Below are 24,732 nucleotides of genomic sequence, written 5' to 3'. Positions count from 1 at the left end.
ATGTCCGCCTCCCACTCTATGGCCTTGCCTTCAACTCCCCAGCCTGGCAGGCTTCTGCCTGGACAGGCCCCTCTTCATCCGGATCCTCCGCCGGCAGCCAGACCGCCCCTTGGTCCCTAGCTGCTGGGTCGTCCACCCCTGGGTTACCAGCTCGGGAGAAGATGGTAGATGGAGGTGTCCCTTTTACTGGGTCAGTTCTGCCACCTAAAACTCTGCTCTAAAGGATGTGGTCTTCACTCAGTACAGGTCCACGTGGGGGAGTCCGGGAAGGCGGGTCGGAGGCTACGGGGCGGTCTCCCCGCATTACAAATTCTCAAAGACCTTCGTCCCCCACGACGCCAGGCTGAGAGGGGCCCCCGAGCTGAGGAGGGGGCCCCGGGGAGGGGGGCCTCGACCGTTCCCAGCGCCGGCCCAGGCACCCGATCCCGCTGCCCGCCTCCCCGCGGGGCTGCCGCGGCCGCCGTCCCGCCCGGGGGCGCCAGGCCCGTCCCCAGCGGGCTCCCGGCCTCGCCCTGCCGCGTGGGCCCGCGCTGTGACCCGGAAGCGCTCCGGAAGCGGTTCCGGAGTCAGCGCCGGCAGGATGGCGGCGGACACGCAGGTGAGGCGGGCGGCTGCGGGGCCAACGCGGCCAGCGACTGGGTGTGGACGGCGGCCGCCGAGCCAGACCGCTCCTGCCGCTGGCCTAGGGGCGGGAGGGGCCGGAGGGGCCGGGGGGGCGGGGGTCAGTGGCTGCGGAGGGGGCGACCCTGGGGCCGCGTCGGCCGGGCTCCTCGCGGGTCTTGGTCCGGCCCGGCCCGCGCGGCGCAGACCGTCCCCGGGCTGGAGGAGTCCGGGACTCCGGCCGCGGCTTCCGCAGCGGCGCCCGGCGGGGCCCTCCCTCACCCTGGAGTTGCAGAAGTTCGCCTTTACGAGTCTCTGCTGCGTTTCCCCGAGTCCCCCGGCAGCGAAGCCCCGGCCAACACCGACTTTTCCTCAAACTTTACGTTCAGCAGAGGTTTCTGTAGTACCGGCTATGTGCAGAGACTTAGAGCACAGCCTTTGGATTTCTACAGAGCCGAGTTTGAGTCTCAGCTCGTTGATTTCCACGAGATGCCGGGCAAGTTACTTAGTCCCGCCAAGCCTCTTTCCGTCTATAAAATGGGGCTAAGGTAGTACCTACGGTAGAGGTTTGCTGTGAGGATTCAGGGAGATAAAGTAGGGCACTTTATACGTTGCTGGTTGTTATTAAAGCCTGCTTAAAAATAAAAGAAGCTTTACTACCTTCGAAGGGCCTTATGACCCTCGAGTGTTATCACTCCTTGTAATTCAGGAAAATATTTGGGGAAAAACTTTTTCCTCCACCTTAGCCTTGCTTGTAGTTGTGAGTGTTTTAGAGTGAAAAGACAATCATATGGAAAAAGGAACCGGTGTCTAAGGGTCAGCTTGGCTTCCTTGGATCAACAGGGAGAAGAGACTAAATTTGATTTTGATGGGGAGGTTCTGAGGCCGGAGAGTGAGCACTTAAGGAACATTGGGAAGTTGTGTATTTGAGAACTTCCTGTGCAAGGAGCTGGTAATTTGTTTCAGTTCAGGTATACTGAATCCTGGAAAGAAAAGCTTAGTCTGTTGGGTATTTTGGAAGGAGTTAGGGGGACACATAATGTTTAACATTAATACTCAAGTGCAGAAACCTTTCTCTAGAGCTGTGTTATTCAGGATGGTAGCCACTAGCCATGTGGGTATTAAATGGCTAGTTAGTGAAAAGTAAATGAAATGAAAAATTTAGTTCTTCAGTTGCACTAGCCACTTTTCAGCATGTGGATAGCCACATGTGGCTGGTAGCCACTGTACTGGACAGTGCAAAAGAACAATTTGCATCATCACAGAGTTGGACAGTGCCACTCTAGAGAGAAACGTGAACTTTAAAGCTGTTTGCATCTGGTCACACCAACAAAAGACTTCTCTGAAAGATCATGGTATGCATTTCTTTAGTTTTCTGACGGGGTCTCAATTCATTTTCTGATGAAGAGAAAGAAGAGCCCTGAACCTAAAAAGTTCTTTCAACTTTTTGAGAGAAACTATAGCCAAGAATTTAATATTATCCAGGAAAGGCAGCTCTGTGGGAATTCTAGGTAGAGAGTGGGTTGTATTCATGCATCTATTTTTGCTGTCTCCTCAACCCTCACTAAAAGTAATAAAAGGTTTTTAAAAGGATTCCCACAGAGATTGGGAGAGTAGAGAGCAGACAACAGCAGCAAACTTTTGGAAACTAGAAAGGGATGACTGGGAAGGATTTAGCAGACCTAAGGAAAATGAATCCTAAGCCAGCGGTTGGGAAAGCTGAGAAGCCAGCTGGTTCACATGGCAGAATCTCTGACAGATGGGAGCTGGGGGGATCAGCTACCCTCTGGAAGTGAGGGTGACTGGGCGGGGCTAATTTAGGAGATTGGTGGAAAGCCCTTTTCTGATGCAGTCAGATCCCCGCTGGCTGTCTTTCTCCACCTTGGCAAAAGCCTGAACTTTTCTCTCTGGAAAGTGTAAAACAGGATCACTGTGAGGACTAGTGTAGGAGGTCCAATATCCAAGGAAATCATCTGCAGAGTAATTCAGGAAACTTGTCCTCAACTGGAGGGTGTGTTTCCAGATCAAAAATACTCAGCACAGTGGATGAAGATAGACTCACAACAAAGCACATTAGTGTGAAATTTTATTTTTTAATTTTTAAAAAAGATTTTATTTATTTGAGAGAGAACACGAGCTGGGTGGGGGTGATGAGGACAGAGGGAAAGGGAGAAGCAGACTCCCCACTGAGCAGAAAGCCAGACATGGGGCTCAATCCCAGGACCTGGAGGTCATGACCTGAGCCGAAGCAGATGCCCAAAAAACTGAGCCACATAGGTGCCCTGTGTGAAGTTTTAGAACCTTGGACACAAAGAGAAGATCCTAGAACTTTGCAGGGCAAAAGTCAGGTCTTAGACAAAGAATCAAAAATCAGCATGGCAGGGGTGCCTGGGTGGCTCAGCTGGTTAAGGGCCTGCCTTCGGCTCAGGTCACGGTCCCAGGGTCTTGGGATTGAGCCTGGAGTCAGGCTTCTAGCAGGGAGCCTGCTTCTCCCTCTCCCTCTGCCTGCCTCTCTCTCTCTCTCTCTCTCTCTCACTCAAATAAATAAAATATTAAAAAAAAATTAACAGCATTGAACTTTGTAACACTAAAAGCTGTAGCTCAGTGAGAATGTCTCCAGTAGTCTGAGGGAAAATGATTTCAACCTAATATTCTGTATCCAAACAAACTTAAATGTGAAGCTAGAACATTTTCAGATTTGCAAGGACTTCACAAAATGGAGAACGTGCTCCATCTAAACACAAGAAAAAGTACATTTTTAGGGTGATACACTGTGTTGCAGCTATAGAGGGTCACCTACCAAATCGGGCCAGGTCATCAAGTTCTGGGAGAGACTTCTTTAGGAAGCTGGAATTTGGTAGAATACCTGGTCTGCCCAAATGTACAAGTGGTAAAAAGTTTGGGATCAAAGTGCAAATTAGAACAGATAAAGCAAACTGAGGGCAGGTGGAAAAGTGCATTTATTAACTCCAGGGTTAATAAAGCTGTGTAGGATAGTAAACATAATGTATTAAATGGAGGTCAAGTGGGGCGCCTGGGTTCCGTTGGGTGTCAGATTCCTGATTTTTGGCTCGGGTCGTGATCTCTGGGTCATGATCTCAGAGTGGTAGGGTCAGGCTTCAAGCTCAGCAGGGAGCCAGCTTGAGATTCTCTCTGTACCTCTGCCCCTCCTCATGCTTGGGTGCATGCACATGCGTGTACTCTCTAAGTAAATAAAATCTTAACAAAATAATTAGTGGTTGGGCAGCCCCGGTGGCGCAGCGGTTTGGCGCCGCCTACAGTCTAGGGTGTGATCCTGGAGACCAGGGATCGAGCCCCACATTGAGCTCCTTGCGTGGAGCCTGCTTCTCCCTCTGCCTGTGTCTCTGCCTCTGTGTGTGTGTGTGTGTGTGTCTCTCATGAATAAATAAATAAAATCTTAAAAAAAATTAGTGGTTAAATGCCTTCCATTTACATACAGTGTAAACACTGAATAGTAAGCTAGCCCATATTATGAAACTGAGGAATTATGTTGGGGAAATGGGGAGGGTAGGAGGTGGGGTTGGAGAAAGAGCTACTATAGAAGGCAATACAACTGAAAAACAAGTAGTAGTAGCACAGACAAGTTATAGAGATTATGGAGGTAGCTCCCAAAATCATGAGCCAGAATTGGTAAAAGAGGGTGCCCTTGGGGAGTGAAGACAAGAGACTGATTTTTCTGGCAGAGTTTCCAGAACTCTTCAGCTTTGACTTTTTTTTTTTTCAAGTATAGTTGACATGATGTTGACTCCTTAATTATCTGTATGTATGACTATAAAAAGAAAAGACAGTATTAAAACAATCACTTATATGAAAGAGTTTTGACATGAGTTTACTCACTGCTGGTAGAATTATATCAGGGAATTAAATATTAAAAAAAAAAAAACCTTAGCATAATTTTGTTTCTCTATAAACCCTTGAATCTGACTTTACTATAAGGCCTGTCTCTGAAATAGCCTTAGAAGAAAAAGATGAGGGCACCAGTGTGTTAGTTACTTGGGGCTTACCATGGCCTCTCCTAGTGCTCATGTATCCATGACTTTCTGTTCTCTAGCTTAGAGAATATTGGAATATTGCTCAGGAGCAGATTTTCAGGAGTATTTGAAATCTGTCCTGTCCCGACCCGTCCCCCGTGACCCCCCCTGCCGTGCAGCTGTGCTAACATGGTTGGTGGTTGAAAACTAAGGGCCAGTTGGCAGTGGTTTATAGACCTATCGGTTTCAGGCTTAGTTTCAAAAATACAGGTGCTGTGGCTTTCAACCCAGTCTGAGCAGTGACTGGGAATCTGCTCTTTCATCACCTGTAAAGTGGGGATACTGATGCCTACCTCAGAGGCTCGAGCGTTGCTAGTTTCGTAGCTGACCTGTGCCAAGAGAAGAGTAAATGTTCTACATAGGTTCTCTCGCTTAGCCACTAACTGTCCTATGAGATAGGTGCTATTACCTGCATGGTATAGATGGGGAACTGATGGTCAAGGAGAGGAGATATATATATATTAAGATTTATTTATTAGAGAGCCTGCTTGGAGAGAGGCAGAGAAATAATTTTTTTTTTTTAAAGATTTTACTTATTTATTCATGAGAGATACAGAGAGAGGCAGATGCAGAGGGAGAAGCAGCTCCCTGTGGGGAGCCTGATGCAGGACTTGATCCCAAGACCCCGGGATCACACCCTGAACCAAAGGCAGACAGTCAACCACTGAGCCACCCAGGTGCCCAAGAGAAAGAATCTTAAGTGGACTCCTCATTAAGCACAGAGTCCAGTGCAGGGCCTAATACCAAGACCCTGAGATCATGACCTAAGCGAAAATCAAGTCGCTTAACCTCCTGAGCCACCCAGGTGCCCTAGGGAAATGACATAATTTGACGGAGTGTCTACAGCTGGTAAGAGGCAGAGCTAGGATTCAATCTCTTTGCTCTCCATCTTTCAGCCACTGTACTTCCATTCTGCTAATGACCTGCCAGGATGTGGATATTCCCCATGTGGGAGGCTAACAAGAGCTGAATAAAGGAAACGCACTGGCATATAGTGGGTCCTCACTGGATTTTACATAATTCTGGAAGGATATTTTCTGTGGTGAGGGTTTGGCCTTCTGCCTTGCCTTTTTTTGTGTAAATTTGAGTAAGGTGTATTGGCCGGTTGACTGGGTTAAAGTAGTACATGTCAATTGGGGGTGATTTTGCCCACCAGGAGATATTTCACAATGTCTGGAGACAGTTGGGATTGTCAACTGAGGCAGGAGGAGTGGAGTACTGTTACTGGCATTTAGAGGGTAGAGACCAGGAATGCCATTCAGAATCCTACAATATAGGAAGACAGCCTCACAGCAAGAATTATCTAGCCCCAAATGTCTGTAGTGTGGAGGTTGAGAGACCTTGGGTCAAAGAGAACCACCTTGAATTCTGTACCCACTTCCCCAGCATACACACTCATGGTTTTGTAGTTTGCTGAAATTTTCTTTGTGGGCTTGGTCTTCACAGGTTTCCGAGACACTAAAACGTTTTGCGGGGAAGGTGACAACAGCCAGTGTGAAGGAACGGAGAGAAATCCTCAGTGAACTGGGGAAATGTGTTGCCAGAAAAGGTATTTGTTTTCTATCCATGTGGCCAAGAGACAATTCCATTTCAAAGTAAATTGTGCTCTCTGTGTAGAACCATGGCTGCTGCTTCCCTTGCCATATTTGCTTGTTGTCCTGCGCATTGAAACAGTTAGCTTGGGATGCCTGGGTGGCTCAGCAGTTGAGCATCTGCTTTTGGCTCAGGGTATGATCCCAGGGTCTAGGATCGAGTCCCACATTGGGCTCCCTGTAGGGAGCCTGCTTCTCCCTCTGCCTGTGTCTCTGCCTCTCTCTCTCTCTGTGTCTCTCATGAATAAATAAAATCTTGAAAGAAAGAAAGAAAGAAGAAAGAAAGAAAGAAAAAGAAAGAAAGAAAGAAAGAAAGAAAGAAAAAGAAGAAAGAAAGAAAGAAAGAAAGAAAGAAAAAGAAGAAAGAAAGAAAGAAAGAAACAAACAAACAAACAGTTGGCTTAGCAGAGAGTTGATCCATTTAGGTACCAAAGGTTTTTTTTACAGTTTTCACCATTTTGATTGGAAATATTTCTAAAAGATACTAGGAATCTTAAGTAATTTACTAGAAGCAAAAACATTTTCTTTATGACTTGGGGCACCATTTTTCCCAGGCTGTGTTCCATGGAAGTCAGCAAGATGGTAACAGGGGATTGACCAGTAAAGATTACAAGGTCAGGGATGCTTGGGTGGCTCAGTGGTTGAGTGTCTGCCTTTGGCTCCCAGGATTCATGATCCCAGAATTCTGGGATCAAGTCCCACATGGGGGTAGCATGTTTCTCCTTCTGCCTATGTTTCTGCCTTTCTCTGTCTCTTATGAATAAATAAATAAAATCTTAAAAAAAAAAAAGATTTCAAGTTCAGATAAGTTTGGGAAATGTCAACATTTTCTACTTCCCTCTGGGAGATTTCACAGCATATTCCAGGAAGATATTCTAATTTCATTAAGCTTTTTTTAATCCAGTGCTTTCCTTGAACCAACCTCTTTTTTTTTTTTTTTTCCTGAAAGCCTGTTCAGGGTTGGGGGAACACATTTTGAGAAATCCTGAGCACATGTGGTTATCATGACTGTTCCGCAACTGAGGTCTATCCCTACATTCAGTTGGGATGTGTAAGACTAGTTTGCCTTCATATAACACTGTTAACTATACTGGAACTGAAAAAAAAAGACTAGTTTGCTTTCATCCAATAAATCCTAATTAGCTTTTGAATTACCTTTGGTGTGTTTTTACTGTATAGCATTGATTATCAAAGCGTGGTCCCTGGACTAGCAGCATCACCATCACGTCAGAACTTGTTTGAGATCCGGATTCTTGGCTCTATCCCAGAAACTCAGATTTAGAAACCATGGGGGCAGCGCCCAGCATCTGTGTTTCAGCAAGCCCTCTAAGTGATTCCTGTGTTTGCTGAAGTCTGAGCATCATGGCCTTGTAGAGTTGGGTCTCCCTGTCCCCCAGCTTTCACTTCTTGTTAGTAAAGAGCCTGCTTCACCCAATCGCTCATTTGCTGCTTCTGATTCACTTTTGCCTGGTTACATACCCAAGCATTTTATTTTATTTATTATTTATTCATGAGAGACCCAGAGAGAGAGCGGCGGGGGCAGAGGGAAAAGTAGGCTCCATGCAGGGAGCCCGATGTGGGACTTGATCCCAGGACTCCAGAATCACGCTCTGGGCCAAAGGCAGACGCTAAACTGCTGAGCCACCCAGGCGTCCCATACCCAAGCCTTTTCAAGTTGCATGTAAATTTTGTACATTCCTGTTTGTCAGCTTCAAAGAGAGTCTCCTCTGCATTAACACTTTAATATATGAGTTTTATGGCACCTTCAAAAGTTTCTCTCGTCACCTTTCGTAACAGAGTTGTACTTAGAAGAGGCTGCTATGTGACAAGGTACTTACTGGCTGTACACACCTTCCAAGCCTTAGTGGTTGACCCTCCTGCTATGTAACTGCTGAATACTACATTTTTCCCATCTTATGGAGGAAGGCATTTGACACACAGGTGAAGTTTATGAACCATTCAAGACTTTTTCAGGGTGATTTTACTCATTAGCCACCCTAAAGTTCTGCCATTCAGGGTGAATAATACTTGTAAGTTGTTTATTTTTTAAACATTTTATCTATCTATCTATCTATCTATCTATTTATTTATTTAAACTTTTTTTTATTTATTCATGAGAGACAGAGAGAAAGAGAGGCAGAGACATAGGCAGAGGGAGAAGCAGGCTCCCTATGGGGAGCCTCATGTGGGACTCGATCCTGGGATCATGCCCGGAGCCCCAGGCAGATGCTCAGCCACTGAGCCACCCAGGCATCCCATGTAAGATGTTTAGTCACCTTTGATGTGCACGTTGATGGTGGAAAGTTAACTACCCCACATGAAATCTTTAGTTCTCAATTTTCTAATTTTCTGAGTCTAATGAGGAGGTATTGCACAGTGATAATCATTCTGGCCTCTCCTTCATTTGGAATAGTAGATAATGAAGTGAGTCCGTGTGACCCGGTTCAAGTTCCTTAACTTGTCTGAGCCTGTCTCCTTGGTTTGAGCATGGAGATTGCAATAGTACGTCCCCCGCAGGGTTAGTGTGAGGAGTAAATGAGAAGACGTGTGGATGGCGCTTAACACTGTGCCTGGCTCTGGTGAGCACCCAGTGTATGTTAGCCCTTGGCCACACCGGTTTCTGGTCCCCATCTCTCTTTTCCTTGGTCACTGAAGTAACCACGAGTCCAGGGGAATAGCGTCTGACAGGCAGAAATGGCCACAGGTTGGTTTTCCATTACTGACCCCTGTCGTTCCAGCCAGAGTATCTCTTTTCATGTGGCTGGCCTGCTCGGGTTCCTAGGCCTCCATTCTTCATCTTGAGGTGGCCTCAGTCATATATCATATACCCATCATAGAGGGATTAGGTGAGGAACCATGTGTCAATGCTTAGGGCAGGATCTGGCACTTTGCACTTTGGGAGTACTAATTAAGTCTTCCTTCTCTTCCTCCTCATGTGTCCTGATGGCCATCATGCATCTTGCCTCTGCACTTGTGCTCCTGTGGTTAGCATCACTCAGGGTGTACATTTTTTTCTTGCCATTTTTCTATAGCTTACAGATCTATTAGGCTAAACTTATGTTCTTAGAACCTTCAGAAGCCACTCCAGTTAGAGGTGCTCTGCCCTTCTCTGATCCCTCAGAGCACTTTAATTTTGTCCTATTTTTAGAAAATTTTGTTAGAAGAAACACAAGGAGTTCACATACCATAAGCAAACAGCCAACTGAGTCTTCACAAACTAGACAAACCTGTGTAACCAGCACCCAGGTCTAAGCAGCAGAATACTCCTTGTGCCCCAGAAGTGCCACTTGCCCAGATGTTAGGTTTTTGAGGCCACTGTATCACCTTAGTTTCGTTCGTGTAATGGGTATCTACCTGAGAGCCTTTTTAAATTTTTAATTTATTTATTAGAGAGAGTGAGGGCGTGGGGGAGCAAGTGAGGGTAGGAGCAGAGAGAGAGGAACAAGCAGACTCTTTACTGAGTAGGGAGCCTGGCATGGTGCTTGATCTCACAACCCTGAGATTACTACCTGAGCTGAAACCAAGAGACACTTAACCGGCTGTGCCACTTAGGCACCCCCGAGAGTCTTTTCCTGGAGTCCGATTTTGCTGTGGATTTTTCCTCCAGGGAATTCCATCTCTAACCTACAGGAAGTGTCTGATGGGTAGGAGCTCATGTCTGGTAGAATGCCTGGCTCAAGCAGGTGTTCACGAAGTAGCTTGTATTGACTACTCTGTGTGTGATCTTTGGTTTCAGATCTGCCAGAGGGAGCAGTGAAAGGGCTCTGCAAATTATTCTGCTTGACTCTGCACCGGTACAGGTGAGTCTCAATTGAAGGCCCTGTGCCCACAGCCCTTTGTGCAAAGAGGTGGTGCAGGAGAGCTGTTAAGAGTCCAGGTTTTGGAGCTGTGTCACATCTTAGCTATTGGATCCTGGGCAAGTTACTCAGCTTCCCTGTGCCTCTCTTTTCCTCATCTGCAGAATGGGGGTGGTACTGTTACCCACCCCTCAGGTGGTAGTTGGTAAGTGTAGAGCTTCCAGAACAGTGTCTGCTACGTCATGAGTCTGTATGCTGTCAACAGGCATGCATGCACTTGGCCCAGTTTTGAGGTCCATAAGTCAGTGTTCCATAAATGTGTTGCCCTCACAGCCTTGATGTCTCCTTTGCCCTTATTAGCTGCCTCCAGAACTCCAGAAGGAGGTAGATTTCTCTAGTTATTTCTTCATCCCATCCTCTGTGATCCACTGGAATACAGTACAATCCAGTCTTCCAGAGAAAGATCAGCACTCAGCCTAAGCCACCTTGTCCCTGCCCCCAGTGTTCACCTTTTCCTTTCTTTCTTTTCCTTAGAGATGCAGCCTCCCGCCGGGCCCTGCAGGCAGCCATCCAGCAGTTGGCAGAGGCCCAGCCAGAAGCCACTGCTAAGAATCTTCTGCATTCTCTGCAGTCTTCAGGCATTGGCTCCAAAGCTGGTGCCCCCAGGTAAGAGAGAAAGGTACGGCCTACTGGGGCTTGCTGGAGTCCTGTTCAGGAGAAGCTGGTGCAGATGAGCTGCGCCGAGCAGGTGTGAGCATGTCTCTCTTTCCTCTCTGAAACTTTGAGTGACGCCAGCAGTCCACCCATTGCGATAGGAGGAGCCAGGATGTCAGGCCCAGTGCGCAAACCACTTTCCCAAGGAACAGGGTTGAGAAACCAGTGGAAGTGAGGCCATTTTGAGGGGAACCGTATACCCGTTGGACACAATATGGGAAACCATCTTTTTGTTTCTATAGTTGTGAGCTCTAAGAGGTGGGAGTTTGGCTAATGAGGCTTGCATGCCTTGTCATGAGTTGTTACAGATGACTTATCAGGAGCCAGTTTCCAGTTCTGTCCAGTTGTAGGTCAAGGGAGAGTCCTATATACCAGGCAGAGCCTTGTGTTGAGCATTTGTCCTCAAGATGGAGGGTGCTGACCTGCACTTACCTTCTGCCTCCCCTCCCCTCTACAGTAAGAGTAGTGGCTCTGCTGCCTTGCTGGCCCTGTCCTGGACCTGCCTACTGGTGCACATTGTCTTTCCCTCAAGAGCCAAGCGGCAAGGAGACATCTGGAACAAACTGGTAGGTTCCCTAGGTCTTTGGAGTAGTGACGGTCGGCTCTCTGCATAGAGTTAGGACTTGTTTAAGCACCTTTTTTGGCCAATGGCTCTTCTTGGTGCTGGGTGACTTAGCACTGTGAATTGTCCCGAGGTATGTGACTTCAGTGGATTGAGCATGGGTGTAACATCATTACACCCATCTGGTTATCACATATTTTGAGCTTCTGTCAAGCGTGGTACTGGGTTCTGGGAGTCCACTGATGAGCAAAAGAAAGGCAATTCCTGCCTTCATGGCATATGTGGAAGACTTGACAGGCCAGAGCAGGGAAGACAGCAAGAAAGACAGCAAGTCAATCAGAAAATATAATAATGTAAATAATTTTTTTTTCCTGGTTTATCATTCCTTTCCCTGTATTTGGATTTCAGTGTTGAACTGGCTAATGGAATGGAATTCTTGCCATGTGTTTTGGTCCTTTAATTCTCTCCTCTTGTTCTGTGCCTTCTTCTTCCACATTCCCTGCCTTGCCTATCTACATATCTGCTAATCAGAGATGGTCCAATAGGCCAGGTCAGGAGGTTGTTTTGAATATCTAGATATGCTTAGTGGAGGGCAAGAGGAATGGTCTTACGGTTCATTAAAAAGGAGCCTGAGGTATGGCTGTGATTCTCAGTCATTATATTTGGCTGTATATGTAACTTCTGAGCCTGCTTCCCGTGTCTGCAAAGTGGGAAAAAGTGCTACCTACCCCATCTACCTCCACGAGTTGTTATGAAGAGGGGCTCAAGACGAAGTGTGAAAGGGCCATGGAAATGTACAGAGGGCTGTACAGGTGAATGAGGAGTGGCACTAGAAAACTGTAACGCCTCTCCCGAAGTAGCCTACTAGTAGGAAACAGTGACGGTCCTGTCCCTGGGAGCTTACCTAGCACGCCTCTGGGGATGACCATGGAGTGGCCATCAGTGATGACTGAAGGATAAGAACACTGAAACCTGGCAGGTAATAGATATTGGAACTGGACCCCCTTCAGAGTGTGGGTTTCATTGCTACCAAGGCCTCTTTATAAGATGCTTTATCATGGTTCCCTCATTGAAGATATCTCCAGTGATCTCTTAAAGCCATTATCCCAGGTAAGTAAGTATGCTTGTGGGTTAGTGAGGGGCAGGGATCATCCCTGGAGTGTTGTGTTTATGGTACAAAACACATCAGGGGCATGAGACCATGTTTGTTTTTCCTGTGTCTTGAATCTGGGTTTTTCCTTTACTTGTTGCCAGTGTTGACTTCAACTATACACATAGGTTGAAATGCATTCAGTTACTCAAGTATCTGTTGAGGGCCTCTATGTGCTGGCCCCTGTTCTAGGAGCTGGGGCAAAGCTGGGAACAAGAAAGAGGACCTTGCCCTCTTGGAGCTTACACCTTCTTCTTCTTCTTTTTTAAAGAGTTTATTTATTCATGAGAGACACAGAGAGAGGCAGAGACACAGCCAGAGGGAGAAGCAGGTTCCCTGCAGGGAGCCTGATGTAGGACTCAATCTCAGGACCCCGGGATCACTACCTCAGCCAAAGGCAGATGCTCAACCACTGAATACCCAGGCGCCCCTTTACACCTCTTTTTTAAAGAATTTTTTGTAAGATTTACTTATTTATTTGTGAGTGAGACAGAGAGAGTGTGCACACATGTGGGGAGGAGCAGATGGGGAAAGAAAGGGACAAGTAGACTCTGCTGAGTGTGGAACCCAAGGTGGGGCTTGATCTCAAGACCCTGAGATTGTGACCTGAGGTGAAACCAAGAGTTGGGTATTCAGCCGACTGAGCCACCCTTGTGCCCCAGAGTTTCTCATTCTTGATTTATGATCCTGAGTGGTTGTCCTGCAGTATATGTAACAAGTACCCTGCTGATGACTATTTATGTTATCTACAATTTTTTACTGTAAGCAATGTTACAGTGAAAAAACTTGTACATGTGTCATTTTGTATACATGCAAATGGAGCACAGCAGACTTCCTAAGCATACCCTTTGTCTCAGGGTGGCCAGTCACATTGCTCGCCAGTCACCGTGGGTGTTTGTGATATAGAAAGTCTCTAGGATTTTTTTTTTTTTTAAGATTTTATTTATTTATTCATGAGAGACACAGAGAGAGAGAGAGGGAGGTAGAGACACAGGCAGAGGGAGAAGCAGGCTACATGCAGAGAACTCGACATGGGACTCGATCCCGGGTCTCCAGGATCAGGCCCTGGCCTGAAGGCGGTGCTAAACCGCTGAGCCACCCGGGCTGCCCATCTCTAGGATTTTTAAATTGAGCACCGATGATGTGTTTCACTCTGGATTGAATAGTGATCTCTCCACACAGGCTAGGATCATCCTATTGGATCCCTTCACTTCTATATTTCAAGTGCCTAGTGTAGTGCCTGCCATTTAGTCAATATTCAGCAAGTATTTGTGGAATTAATAAAGGAAGAGTTAAGGCAGGTATGAAACAGGGTGCGTATCCTTTTCCTGAATGGCACTTACTTCACTGGAATTATATATTCATTTGTGTGTTTTATTTTGTGGTATCTTTTTCTCCCTTGTGAGGGCCACGGGACCTCCATTTGCATTTCATGTCCTGACTCGAGCCTCTCCCTGTCCTGACAGGTGGAGGTGCAGTGCCTGCTCCTGGTGGAGGTGCTGGGTGGCTCCCACAGGCACGCCGTGGATGGTGCTGTGAAGAAGCTCAGCAAGCTGTGGAAAGAGGTGACAGGAGGCATAGAGGGTGGTGGGCATCGCTTCTTTTGTGCCACCCCCGCTGCCATGTGATAATAACACCTGTTTTATACTTTCCTCTTCAGAACCCTGGACTGGTGGAACAGTACTTGTCAGCCATTCTCAGCCTAGAACCCAACCAGAACTATGCAGGCATGCTGGGGCTGCTGGTGCAGTTCTGCACGAGCCACAAGGAGATGGATGTGGTCAACAGACACAAGGCAGGTGGACTTGCTGGGGGCAAAGAGGGGGAGCTTGCTTTGCTCTGGTGGCCCCAGCTCCTGTCCTCATCTGGAGCTCGTTGGTTTTCTCATATGAAACCCTGGCCTTTTCTCCATGATATCTGAAGTTTTTGGAGCCAGAAAGTTTTCCCTCCAGCTCTGGCTTGGGGAGAATCCTGGCAATTATTGGGATGATAATTTGCCTGTTCATGCAGTGATTTATTCTCCTGCAGCTGAGCAGCTGCCGTGTGCCAAGCACTATGCTAGCTGTTTGGGTTGCAGCAGGGATCCAGGGAGCTGTGATCCCTGCCCTCGGGGAGTTGCATATGAGGAGTCTGCCATCAGACAGATAGTCATCTAATTACAAATGTGATAAGTGCTACAAAGAAAAAGGGCAGGAAGCAGTAATACTGTGTATTGGGGGACCTGACAGAGGCCATGTGTTGGGGGCATAGCTCTTATGAAGGAACTTAAAAGGTGAATAGTATTAGCAAGGTCAGTATGTGAGGAGGGGTATTTTGGGCAGAGAAAGCAGCCCATGAGAAGCTAGGCAGGGGAGGCGATTGGGGCTGGAGAGATGTGAGAGGCAGCCTGGCAGCCAGGCCAAGGACTTTGGACTGAATCCAAGCAGCTCTGGAAAGCTGTGGAAGGTTTTAAAATGATGAGTGGCATGATCAGTGGGCCCTCTGTGTGTGACACTGAAATTTGGGCATTGATTTGTATTTTGTTTCTGTATGTATGTATTTTATTTATTTTTTACTGATTTGTAATTTTCAGAGGCACTCCCACAAAAAGGATCTTTTAGGCCAGCGATGAGATGCTCAGAATGTTGGTCTAAATAGTCTTTGTATTCTCTAGAGTGCCCTGCTGGATTTTTATATGAAGAACATCCTGATGAGCAAAGTAAAGCCTCCGAAATATCTGTTGGTGAGTGAGAAGTGGACCTTAGCTGGACAAGCTAAATCCAATTTAAATTCTGATTCAAAGCTATCCTTTATTCTTTGTTCCCATGAGGTCTGGATGCCTGACTCCTTTCTCTTTGTAGGATAACTGTGCCCCTCTGCTCCGATACATGTCCCACTCGGAATTTAAGGATCTGATACTGCCTACCATACAGAAGTCCTTACTTAGGAGTCCAGAGAATGTTATTGAAAGTAGGTCACTGCCAGACAGGTTGGTGGAAGGGAGATGCGTTGACTGATGAGCTGCTTCTCTGATACTTGGCAGCAGAAGTGGTGTGGGTGGGGTGAAGTATGTATTCACTTTGTTCCTCATTGGGACCTTGGGAGAGAGATCAGGGACCCTTTTGAGAATATGTTGAAAGTCATGGGCCCTTTTGCTAAAAGAATGCACAAAAGTATATACTGCAAACAATTTTAGAGATCCAAGAACTTTCTGGAAACCAGGTTAAGAACCTCTGCTCAACACAATTTGAACTTGGTGTGGAGGTGGCACTTGAAACTGTAGGAATGGGCAGCCCAGGTGGCTCAGCGATTTAGTGCTGCCTGCAGTCCAGGGCATGATTCTGGAGTTCCAGGATCGAGTCCTACATCAGGCTCCCTGCATGGAGCCTGCTTCTCCCTCTGCCTGTGTCTCTGTCTCTCTGTCTCTCTCTCTCTCTCTCTCTTTCTCTCTTTCTCTCTTTCTCTCTGTGTCTCTCATGAATAAATAAAACCTTAAAAAAAAAAAAAAGAAAGAAACTGTAGGAACAAAGGTGTGACCATTCACATGACCATATGGAGATAAAGAGGGGTCTGGGTTCTTTGTGACCAGACAGCAGGCCTTACAGCATAGGAGTGTAGGGCAGAAATGGGCATTTATATCTGAGACAGACATGTTGTGTACTTTCTGTCCTCCTTAGCTATTTCCAGTCTGCTGGCATCAGTGACTCTGGATCTCAGCCAGTATGCCTTGGACATTGTGAAAGGACTGGCTAGTGAGTACTGTGACCCCTCTCCAGCTCCTAGAGTGGCACCTTGGGTTTTGGTTGTATTTTCCTAATTATTTTAGGAAAAAGGGCAGGGGATAGCTCAGTTTAGAAAGAAACTACATTTGCACAGTTTCTCGAGATCCTTATAAGAACACTTTGCTGGGGTGGGAGAATGGGGAACGTGGAAAAGACAGAAATGAAAGCCTGGATGCTCAGTTCTTGGCAGCTTCTGAGCTGCAGCTCTCTGTGTCCAGGTCAGCTGAAGTCCAACAGTCCCCGCCTGATGGATGAAGCCGTGTTGGCGCTGCGGAACCTGGCCCGCCAGTGCAGTGACTCTTCGGCGACAGAAGCCCTGACCAGGCACCTGTTTGCTATCCTTGGCGGTGAGTAAGCCTTCCTGGCTATGGGGATGACTGAGGTGTGGGTGCCGGGACCTGCCTGGGACTCGGGGCTCCAAGTCTGTGTGTGTTGAAGCCGTGTGGCCAAGGGAACACTTGCATTAGGATGTGGACATGTGAAGTGAACAGAAGCATGTGCTGGGCAGTGAAGACAGGGGTGATCTCAGGGTTTTGTTTTGTTTTGTTTTGTTTTTAATTTAAGTGTGGACGTTATTGTATGTATGAAGGGAAAAGCTAGAGGGAAATACATCAAATTGTTCATAGTGTCTTTGGGTAGTGGGCACGTGGGTGATTTTTAAATATTTTTATGTTTTTTGTTTCTCAGATTTTCTGTAAGAATTTACTGCTGTTTTAGTCAGAAAAAAATCTAGTAAATGTTATTTTAAATCCAGCTTCATTAAAGAAAGGCTACTTCTGGAATCAGAAACTGTGTCTTGGTGTCACACACATGATTAATCATCACCCCCTTGGGAAATGTGGTAGATATGAATTTTGTATCTTTACCATCTCTCCTCTCAGGCTCGGAGGGAAAACTGACTATTGTAGCCCAGAAGATCAGCGTCCTCTCAGGTATAGAATCTCTCCTGGGGGTAGCGGTAAGTGAAGAAGTAGATGAGGTGTAACGTAACTGTTAGGTAAGGCAGGTCCTTCATTGGATTTGGACTCTTGATAGACAGCCCAGCATGGCTCCTAGGACTCTGCTGCCTATCTGTGGGCAGGTGGGACTTGTTTGAGTCCAGCGGGAGGCCTGGTTTTTATAAAAGTCAGGATCATCTTGAGGATGGATTGAGGGAAAGACACTGATGGCCAGAGGAGAGGCATGGCTGCTAGGGAAGTGGGCCTCGGCAAGAAGAATCTCGTGTTTGTGATTTTGTGCTGAGCAGGAAATCCCCTGCCTTCCAGGGATCGGGAGTGTCAGTCATCATGTGGTGTCTGGGCCTTCTAGTCAAGTCTTGAATGGGACTGTGACTGAGCTGTTCATCCCATTCCTGCACCAAGAAGGTAACTGTGCAGCATGGGGAGGATGCAGTTTAGACCTGCTCCAACTCATTTTCACATTCAGAGCAGCCATGAACCCCTTCTCACAGCAAAACTCCCCTGAAGCATTACTGCTTCTTCCCCCTTGTACTCCTGCTTGCTATGGGGCTCTGCTGGCAGCAATTGGACGTGGGCCTGAGATGCTGAACTGACCAGACTTCTACTTCTTGCCTTAGTTCACGAAGGCACCTTGGTGCATGCCGTCTCTGTCCTGGCTCTCTGGTGTAACCGGTTTACCACAGAAGTGCCCAAGAAGCTCACCGAATGGTTTAAGAAAGCCTTCAGCCTTAAGACCTCCACCTCTGCAGTGAGGCATGCCTACTTGCAGTGCATGTTGGCCTGCTTCCGAGGTGAGATGCCTTCCCTGCAGGGGTGACTGCGTCTTCTGGGCATCCTCACCATCCCAGGCCTTCCCTTGGTGGCCCAGCTTACTTGGCATCACTTCTCTTTGAGTTTCGGGCAGCATCGGGCTTAGTCATCCATAAAGCCTGGAATCAGTGCCCAATCTTCACAACCGACTCCAGCTTCTCCCCTTTATCAGACTTTTAAGTCACAAAGCTTTATTTGGAGAGGGTCTGGAACTAGATTGTGTCACTATATTATCTGGGGTCATGGGGAAGTGATTGATTGCAAGAGGCCTGATTCAAAAGGACCAGCTTCATAGAAACTTGACTTTTGACTTACTAAAAACCAACCACTGCCCTTTCTTCAGGTTGACAAACCTGTCATTTGAGTGTGGGCATCCACCTCTTTCCTAAGCAAAGCTAGAGGAAACTTTCCAATCTGCTTAGGAACTTGATCTCCACCTTTGAGATAGGCTTGTACTTCTTTAAAAAAAAGAGAAAAGAAAAGAAAGTACACTTCTGATGAACTGTGTTTAAAGAAACATCTAAGAGAGTCCAGAACTGCTGATTCCACAGAAGGGTATCCCTTCTCTACAGTGCCTGTTTGTCAATTTGCAGTTCTGCTGCATTGATCAATCTTGATTTTTAGATTGAGTTCTAGATAGCAGAGACTTGGTTTAAACTAGGCTCTTCAGTTTGAGATGTTTCTGCTTGATGCTTTTAAAATATACATGATATAAAATAAGCCTTTAAATATTTTTTGGTTTCAAATCCATGACCTCTTCCAAATGAAATATGTTTAGTAGTTAAGAAAACATGGATTTAGCTATAGTTTTAATAGATTTCCAAAATATTTTTTCAGTTATTTTTTTATTTTTTTTATTTTTTTATTTTTTCAGTTATTAAGTGGGTTTAGTTTGTAGGTCAGCAGATTGGTTCTGGTTTTGGAATTTGGATCGGGAACTTGTCTGGTACTGGGGAAGAGCCCCAGACAGAAATTGGTAGGTGTGCAGTGCCCCTGGCTCTCCCTGAACCAGCTGTTTGGCCTTGGGCATCTTTTTTAACTTCTCTTGGTCTGTTTTCTTACGCATCAAATGAACAGCTGGACTGTTGGATTTGTAAGGATCCTTCTAGCTGTAACATGGTTGGTTCTCTTTCTCCTACTTCACAGCATTTGACAAGGTGAAGCATTTTAGTCAACCAATTCAGACGTGAATGGATAACTCCTTTCTTGAGTAAGCTTGTCACCCCTGATAGTGTTTTGTAAGGTGCTAGTCCTCTCTCCACAGGTGACACACTATTGCAGGCCTTGGACTTGCTGCCTCTGCTCATCCAGACAGTGGAGAAGGCAGCCTCCCAAAGCACTCAGGTTCCCACTGTCACCGAAGGGGCCGCTGCAGCCTTGCTGCTCTCAAAGCTTTCTGTGGCTGACTCACAGGCTGGTAAGGGTCTGGACTTGTTCCCCGTGGTAGCAGATGAGGCTTCATTCAGAGTCCCCGGGAGGAGTGTTTTGATGTTTAGAATTTGACAGGATTGGTGTGGTCACTACCACACTGCCTCGGCCATGGTGCCCCTTGTCATCTGCAGGGATGAGCCTCAGGGTCACACTTGGACGTGGGAATATAGCCAGGGGACTCTTGTCACTGTCCTCCTTTGCTCTGTTGCTCTAGTGCTCTAGGATGGGGGTTTGTATATAATGCCCAGACTGGCCTGGGTTTAGTATAGTGGGGCATTTTTTAATTGATTATACCTTTCTAGGGAGTAACTTGAAAAGCTTCCCCTTAGCTAATCTTCTAGCCCTAAGTTCCCATCTCTGGCTAGTATTACCATTTACTGTCCAGAAATAGTCAATATGTAATCGACCAACACCAGGTAGTGTTCTGTGTATATGCCATATTAAGTACTGAACACTCCTTGGACAAGAGTCCTAGTCAGTGCAACCCAAAGAGCTTTCTCTTTCTTTCTGTGGCCACCTGGTATTCTATGTCTGCTTTAGTCATACTCTGCCTGCACATGGACGTGAACTTACTTCCATGGTTGGAAGTGGAGTTCAGCTCTGGTCATGTTTCATCAGGTGCCTTGGCAGGGAGGCAAAGATGAACATGACCAGGCTTTAATTTTAAGCTGCTTTACTCCAGTGGGAGAGAGGAGATGCAAAAATATTTCTGTAGTTATAAGACAATATACCTCCTTAGGGCAGTTTTGAAGGAGGGATTGCTCTTAGTTAGGTGTTGGCTATCACGAAAGGCTTCATGGAGGGAGCATTTGGACGAGGGCCCTGAAGGCTAGGAAGGATTTCACCAACTGGAAGGGAACAGCCCAGGATGCGTTCAGACTAGCCTCCAGCAGGGAAGGCACCATGTGTGAACATCAAGTATCGCAGCCTGCCACCTGGAGTAGGTGGGAATTCCAGGTGGGAAATGCTTGCCTGGTCTCCTGTAGGCAGCAGAGAACCACTGAAAGTTTACATATAGGCAATGATACCGGAAGGATGGGTTAGTTTGCAGGACTGGGAGGGGAGACAGTTAGCCTAGGAGTGATGTATACATGCTGGGGGAGCCCTACTGCCTACTGCAGAAGAGGGTCTGTCAATGTAGCTGGCCCCAGTATCTTCAGGCAGGAGGGGACCAACCGTGATGGGCGGAGTGAGCTATATCAGGGAGTGACCTTTTGTTTCTTGCAGAGGCCAAACTCGGTGGTTTCTGGCAGCTGATTGTAGATGAAAAGAAGCAGATTTTCACTTCTGAGAAATTTTTGCTCATGGCTTCAGAGGATGGTGAGTTACTTAGTTGAACGTACTTGAACTTGAGATTGGGCCTGTGTCCCTCTGGTGGGTCTTCAGAGAGGACCCTTCCTGAGTGCCTGTAACCTTAGCAGTCAGCTCTGCAAAAACCCGGGTCAGAGTGCTGTGGTCAGCTACTGTGTCATAGGCTGCTGTGGGAATGAACACACATGGAACACACACGCATTGTGTGGCATGGAAGCTGAGAAGTGGGGGAGTGGGTAGATTTGTGGAAACAGAGCACTAATGGTTGCGGGGCTGCGATGTTAGGTGTAATTATAGCTGATTGGGTAATTGGTGCTGTCTTGGAGGTTTTCTTATATTACAAGACAGCTGAAAAGCTCTGGTGGAGTGTGGCTGGCTGCACTCCCCCACTAGGAGACACAAAACTACTGGTTTCTCTCCTGGCAGAGAAGGAACAGTTGATCTTTAAGTGTATGTTTAAAATTCTAGGTTGCCTTAGGGGTGTCTGCTGCTAATCGGTGATTTGAAAAGTCTTTTGACTCACAAATCACAACATCCTATTAATGAACTAAAACTGTTAGTCACTTCCTGATTTAGGAAAAAAAATTAGTTCTTGTATAGGAAATACAGTCACATAATTCAAAGAATAAAAGATCCAAGAAGGCCTATGTTGAAAATCATACCCCCGCTTTGATCTCTGGCCACCTAGTATCCCTGGCCATGGATAACCAGTTGTATTAGCTTCTGTATATCCTTAGTATTTTATAATTCATACCAGCAGATAACTTTTTGTGTTAGTTCTTTACCTTTTTTTTACACAAATGGTAATATGCCTGCTATATGCATTGTAGACTTGTAGTCATTCTACTTCAGTATGCATGTGTCCTCATTTTTTTTGGAACTGCATAGTAATTTTAAATTAATTAGAATAAAATGTATCTTTTTCATTAGTACAAAATACATTGTCAGCAAAAAAGGAACTTCAGATGAGCTGTAATTTTACATGCAGTGTTAATCACATGTACATTTTAGTGTTAATTCTTCAGGACTTTCCAGTTCTTTTTGGATGTATTCTATATATGTTTTTTAAGATTTTACTTATTTATTTGAGAAGGAGTGTGCACGCATGGGGTGAGAGCAGAGGGAGAGGGAGAGAGAGAGAGAGAGAGAAGCTCCAGCAGACTCCCTGCTGGGTGCGGAGCTCTAGATGGGGCTTGACCTCATGACCCTGAGATCACGATCTGAGCCAAACGCTTAACCAGCTGAGCCACACAGGTGCTCTAGATGTGTTCTATGATTTAGAAACCCTTCCAGGGGGATCCCTGGGTGGCTCAGCAGTTTAGTGCCTGCCTTTGGCCCAGGGCACGATCCTGAAGTCCTGGGATTGAGTCCCACGTCAGGCTCCCGGCATGGAGCCTGCTTCTCCCTCCTCCTGTGTCTCTGCCTCTCTCTCTATGTCTATTATAAATAAATAAAATGAAATAAATAAGTCTTTAAAAAAAAACAAAAACACTTCCAGGGCAGCCCTTGTGGCTTAGCGGTTTAGCACTGCCTTCAGTCTGGGGTGTGATCCTGGGGACCCGGGATTGAGTCCCATGTAGGCTCCCTGCATGGAGCCTGCTTCTTCCTCTGCCTGTGTCTCTGCCTCTCTCTCTCTGTGTCTCTCATGAATAAATAAATAAAAATCTTTTAAAAAAATAAATAAAAACACTTCCACTGTTTGTCTCCCTTCCCAGCCCTGTGTACCGTGTTACAGTTGACGGAGAGGCTTTTCCTTGACCACCCACATAGATTCACAGGCAACAAAGTTCAGTACGTGAAATTTGTTTACCTTTCCTCTTGGGTCAAGTGGGGCAAACCGTGGCAAAAGCCTGCGAAATAGTGGTGTGTGCAGGGTGGGAGGGCTGGCTGTGGAGAGCCCCACGCTCACCCTCCCCAGGATGCTGTATTCTTGTGCTTGCAGGCAGTACCACCGGGCTCTGGTGGCCGTGCTCCTGAGCCGCACCTGGCGCGTGCGCAGGCAAGCCCAGCACACAGTCCGGAAGCTGCTGTCCTCTCTTGGGGGCTTTAAACTGGCGTTTGGGCTTCTGGAGGAGCTGAAGGCTGTCCTCAGTTCTCATAAGGTGAGGGTATCTGGGGTCCAGAACTAGGGCTTGCTGACACGGTTAGCTAATCACCCCAGTTATTGAGGGAGTTTGGCTGGTCTCTTCCTGGGCTATTCTCACTCAGATATCATGTGATGCCAGAATCTTCTGCCCTGCCCTTGAGCTCTGATAACATCTTGTTTCACAGAATTCCTTTTTTTTTTTTCCCCTGAGGTGCTTTTCTTTCTTCCCATGTGTTGTGACATATAGTTCAACCTTTTTATTCTTGAGTGATGAAATAACACTTTGTTTTTGAAGCACTTAATGATTTTTAGAGCATTTGCTACCCATTCTTTCCTTTGTTTTTTTTTTTCACCTTGCTATTAAAAGGCAGATAGACTAAATACACTTATTCTGTATGAGTTGTCCAGGGTTCTGGCAGCTGAAATGACTTGGCAGGGCTCCCAGTCAGTGGGTGGCAGAAGTGACCCCAAAGACCTGGTCCCTTTTCATTGTTCCCTAATCGCTCTTGAGGGATGTGGGCCAGTGACAGACTTGTGGTCTCTGACTGGGTCTCCTGGACCAGCTTCTGTGGCTGCTTTTCCCCCTATGGGCTTCTTAGGTACCAAGTCACATGTATTTCCTCCTTCCAGGCACATCTCCCAGCCTGTGGGGAGCCAGGCATCAGCCTCCACTCTAGTGGGAGCTCCCGAGAACAGCATGTGTGAAAGGCAGCTGTGTTCCTGGCATCTGTGTCCCTTGTGTCCCCAGTTAGCACAGGGCTCTGCGCATTAGTCTCATGAGTTGTTTCCTTATAGGTGCTACCCTTAGAGGCTCTGGTGACAGATGCTGGGGAGGTAACTGAGGCAGGCAGGGCCTACATACCCCCGAGGGTCCTGCAGGAAGCTCTTTGTGTCATCTCCGGGGTGCCAGGACTGGAGGGTGACGTCACCAACACCGAGCAGCTGGCCCAGGAGATGCTGATCATCTCACACCACCCGTCATTAGGTTTGTGCCAGGGGCACTTGCAGGAGGGCCAGGGACTCTATTGGGCAGGATAAGGGCAGGCCAGGCAAGAGGCCTCAAATTGCTCCACTTCCCTGCAGTGGCAGTGCAGTCAGGACTCTGGCCGGCGCTCCTTACCAGGATGAAGATTGACCTGGAAGCTTTCATCACCAGGCACCTGGATCAGATCATCCCTAGGATCACCACACAGAGTCCCCTGAACCAGGTGACTGGCATGTGGACTAATTTTGGCCTCAGGTTCAGTGTGTCAGAGGGAGGCTTCAATGAAATTGAAATAGGTGCAGGTGTTGTAAAATGTGGTCTTGGAATTCTTGGGTTGCAAGTGACAGAAAATGCAAAGTGGTTTAAGCATAAGGAGGGGCTTCCTGCTGCTTCTGACTGCTGAGTCACAGGGTATGACTGGCCCCCATGATGCTGGCTATAGAACGCTATATAGGTGGTGTCTTTCTTGCTTTCCTTCTCTTTGTCTCTGGCATTTGTGTCTCCTCTCTGCTCTCCATGAGGGGGGCTCTATTCTCCAGCAGTCTCCTCCTCTCTGGTAGTGGGACAGCTGACACTTCCAGGCTTATAGCTCGTACCCCATCACCTGCAGTGGAAAAAGCTTGCATTTTCCAGTCATTTCAACTGGCATGGGGGCTCACTACCCTCATTGACCTGGCTTGGGCCCTGTGCTATTTCTGAGCCTGTCCTTTTGGTCAAAGTCACATGCCCACCTCCGGAAAAGGTAGGAGCAGTTCCACCTGCACCACAGAGATTGAGGGTAGAGGGGTAGTATGAAACCCAGTCAGGATGCTGGTGCCACAAGCTGGGAAATGCTTGGGGAGAAGGCAGGCACACACTGCAGCTGTCTACTGTGGCGGGCAGTGCTCAGAATAGGCAGGGGCAAGAAGAGGAGCCTGTAGCT

The 24,732-nt window shown here is 47.1% G+C and overlaps 1 protein-coding gene across 2 annotated transcripts in view; it reads left to right on the top strand.

Moving 5' to 3' along the window:
• Positions 1-543: 543 nt before the first annotated feature.
• GCN1 (GCN1 activator of EIF2AK4) overlaps positions 544-24,732 on the top strand; it is a 59,346-nt gene continuing 35,157 nt past the window's right edge. The window contains exons 1-20 of one of the 2 annotated variants that reach the window (XM_077875876.1): positions 544-598; positions 6,099-6,201; positions 9,981-10,044; positions 10,576-10,707; positions 11,213-11,321; positions 13,934-14,032; positions 14,128-14,262; positions 15,121-15,189; positions 15,308-15,416; positions 16,124-16,198; positions 16,447-16,575; positions 17,110-17,160; positions 17,494-17,592; positions 17,805-17,978; positions 19,262-19,414; positions 20,656-20,748; positions 22,455-22,530; positions 22,682-22,841; positions 23,621-23,810; positions 23,909-24,033. In XM_077875876.1, coding sequence (XP_077732002.1) covers positions 581-598; positions 6,099-6,201; positions 9,981-10,044; positions 10,576-10,707; positions 11,213-11,321; positions 13,934-14,032; positions 14,128-14,262; positions 15,121-15,189; positions 15,308-15,416; positions 16,124-16,198; positions 16,447-16,575; positions 17,110-17,160; positions 17,494-17,592; positions 17,805-17,978; positions 19,262-19,414; positions 20,656-20,748; positions 22,455-22,530; positions 22,682-22,841; positions 23,621-23,810; positions 23,909-24,033 — 2,163 coding nt within the window. In that variant the 5' untranslated portion in view covers positions 544-580. The remainder of the gene's footprint in view (positions 599-6,098; positions 6,202-9,980; positions 10,045-10,575; positions 10,708-11,212; positions 11,322-13,933; positions 14,033-14,127; positions 14,263-15,120; positions 15,190-15,307; positions 15,417-16,123; positions 16,199-16,446; positions 16,576-17,109; positions 17,161-17,493; positions 17,593-17,804; positions 17,979-19,261; positions 19,415-20,655; positions 20,749-22,454; positions 22,531-22,681; positions 22,842-23,620; positions 23,811-23,908; positions 24,034-24,732) is intronic. The other variant, XR_013366628.1, reaches the window with a different exon arrangement.

Source organism: Canis aureus, chromosome 27, assembly GCF_053574225.1.
Source record: "Canis aureus isolate CA01 chromosome 27, VMU_Caureus_v.1.0, whole genome shotgun sequence".
Classification (NCBI taxonomy): Eukaryota; Metazoa; Chordata; class Mammalia; order Carnivora; family Canidae; genus Canis; species Canis aureus.
The sequence above is the reverse complement of the archived record's forward strand: the minus strand, read 5'-3'. Positions and strand labels throughout refer to the sequence as shown.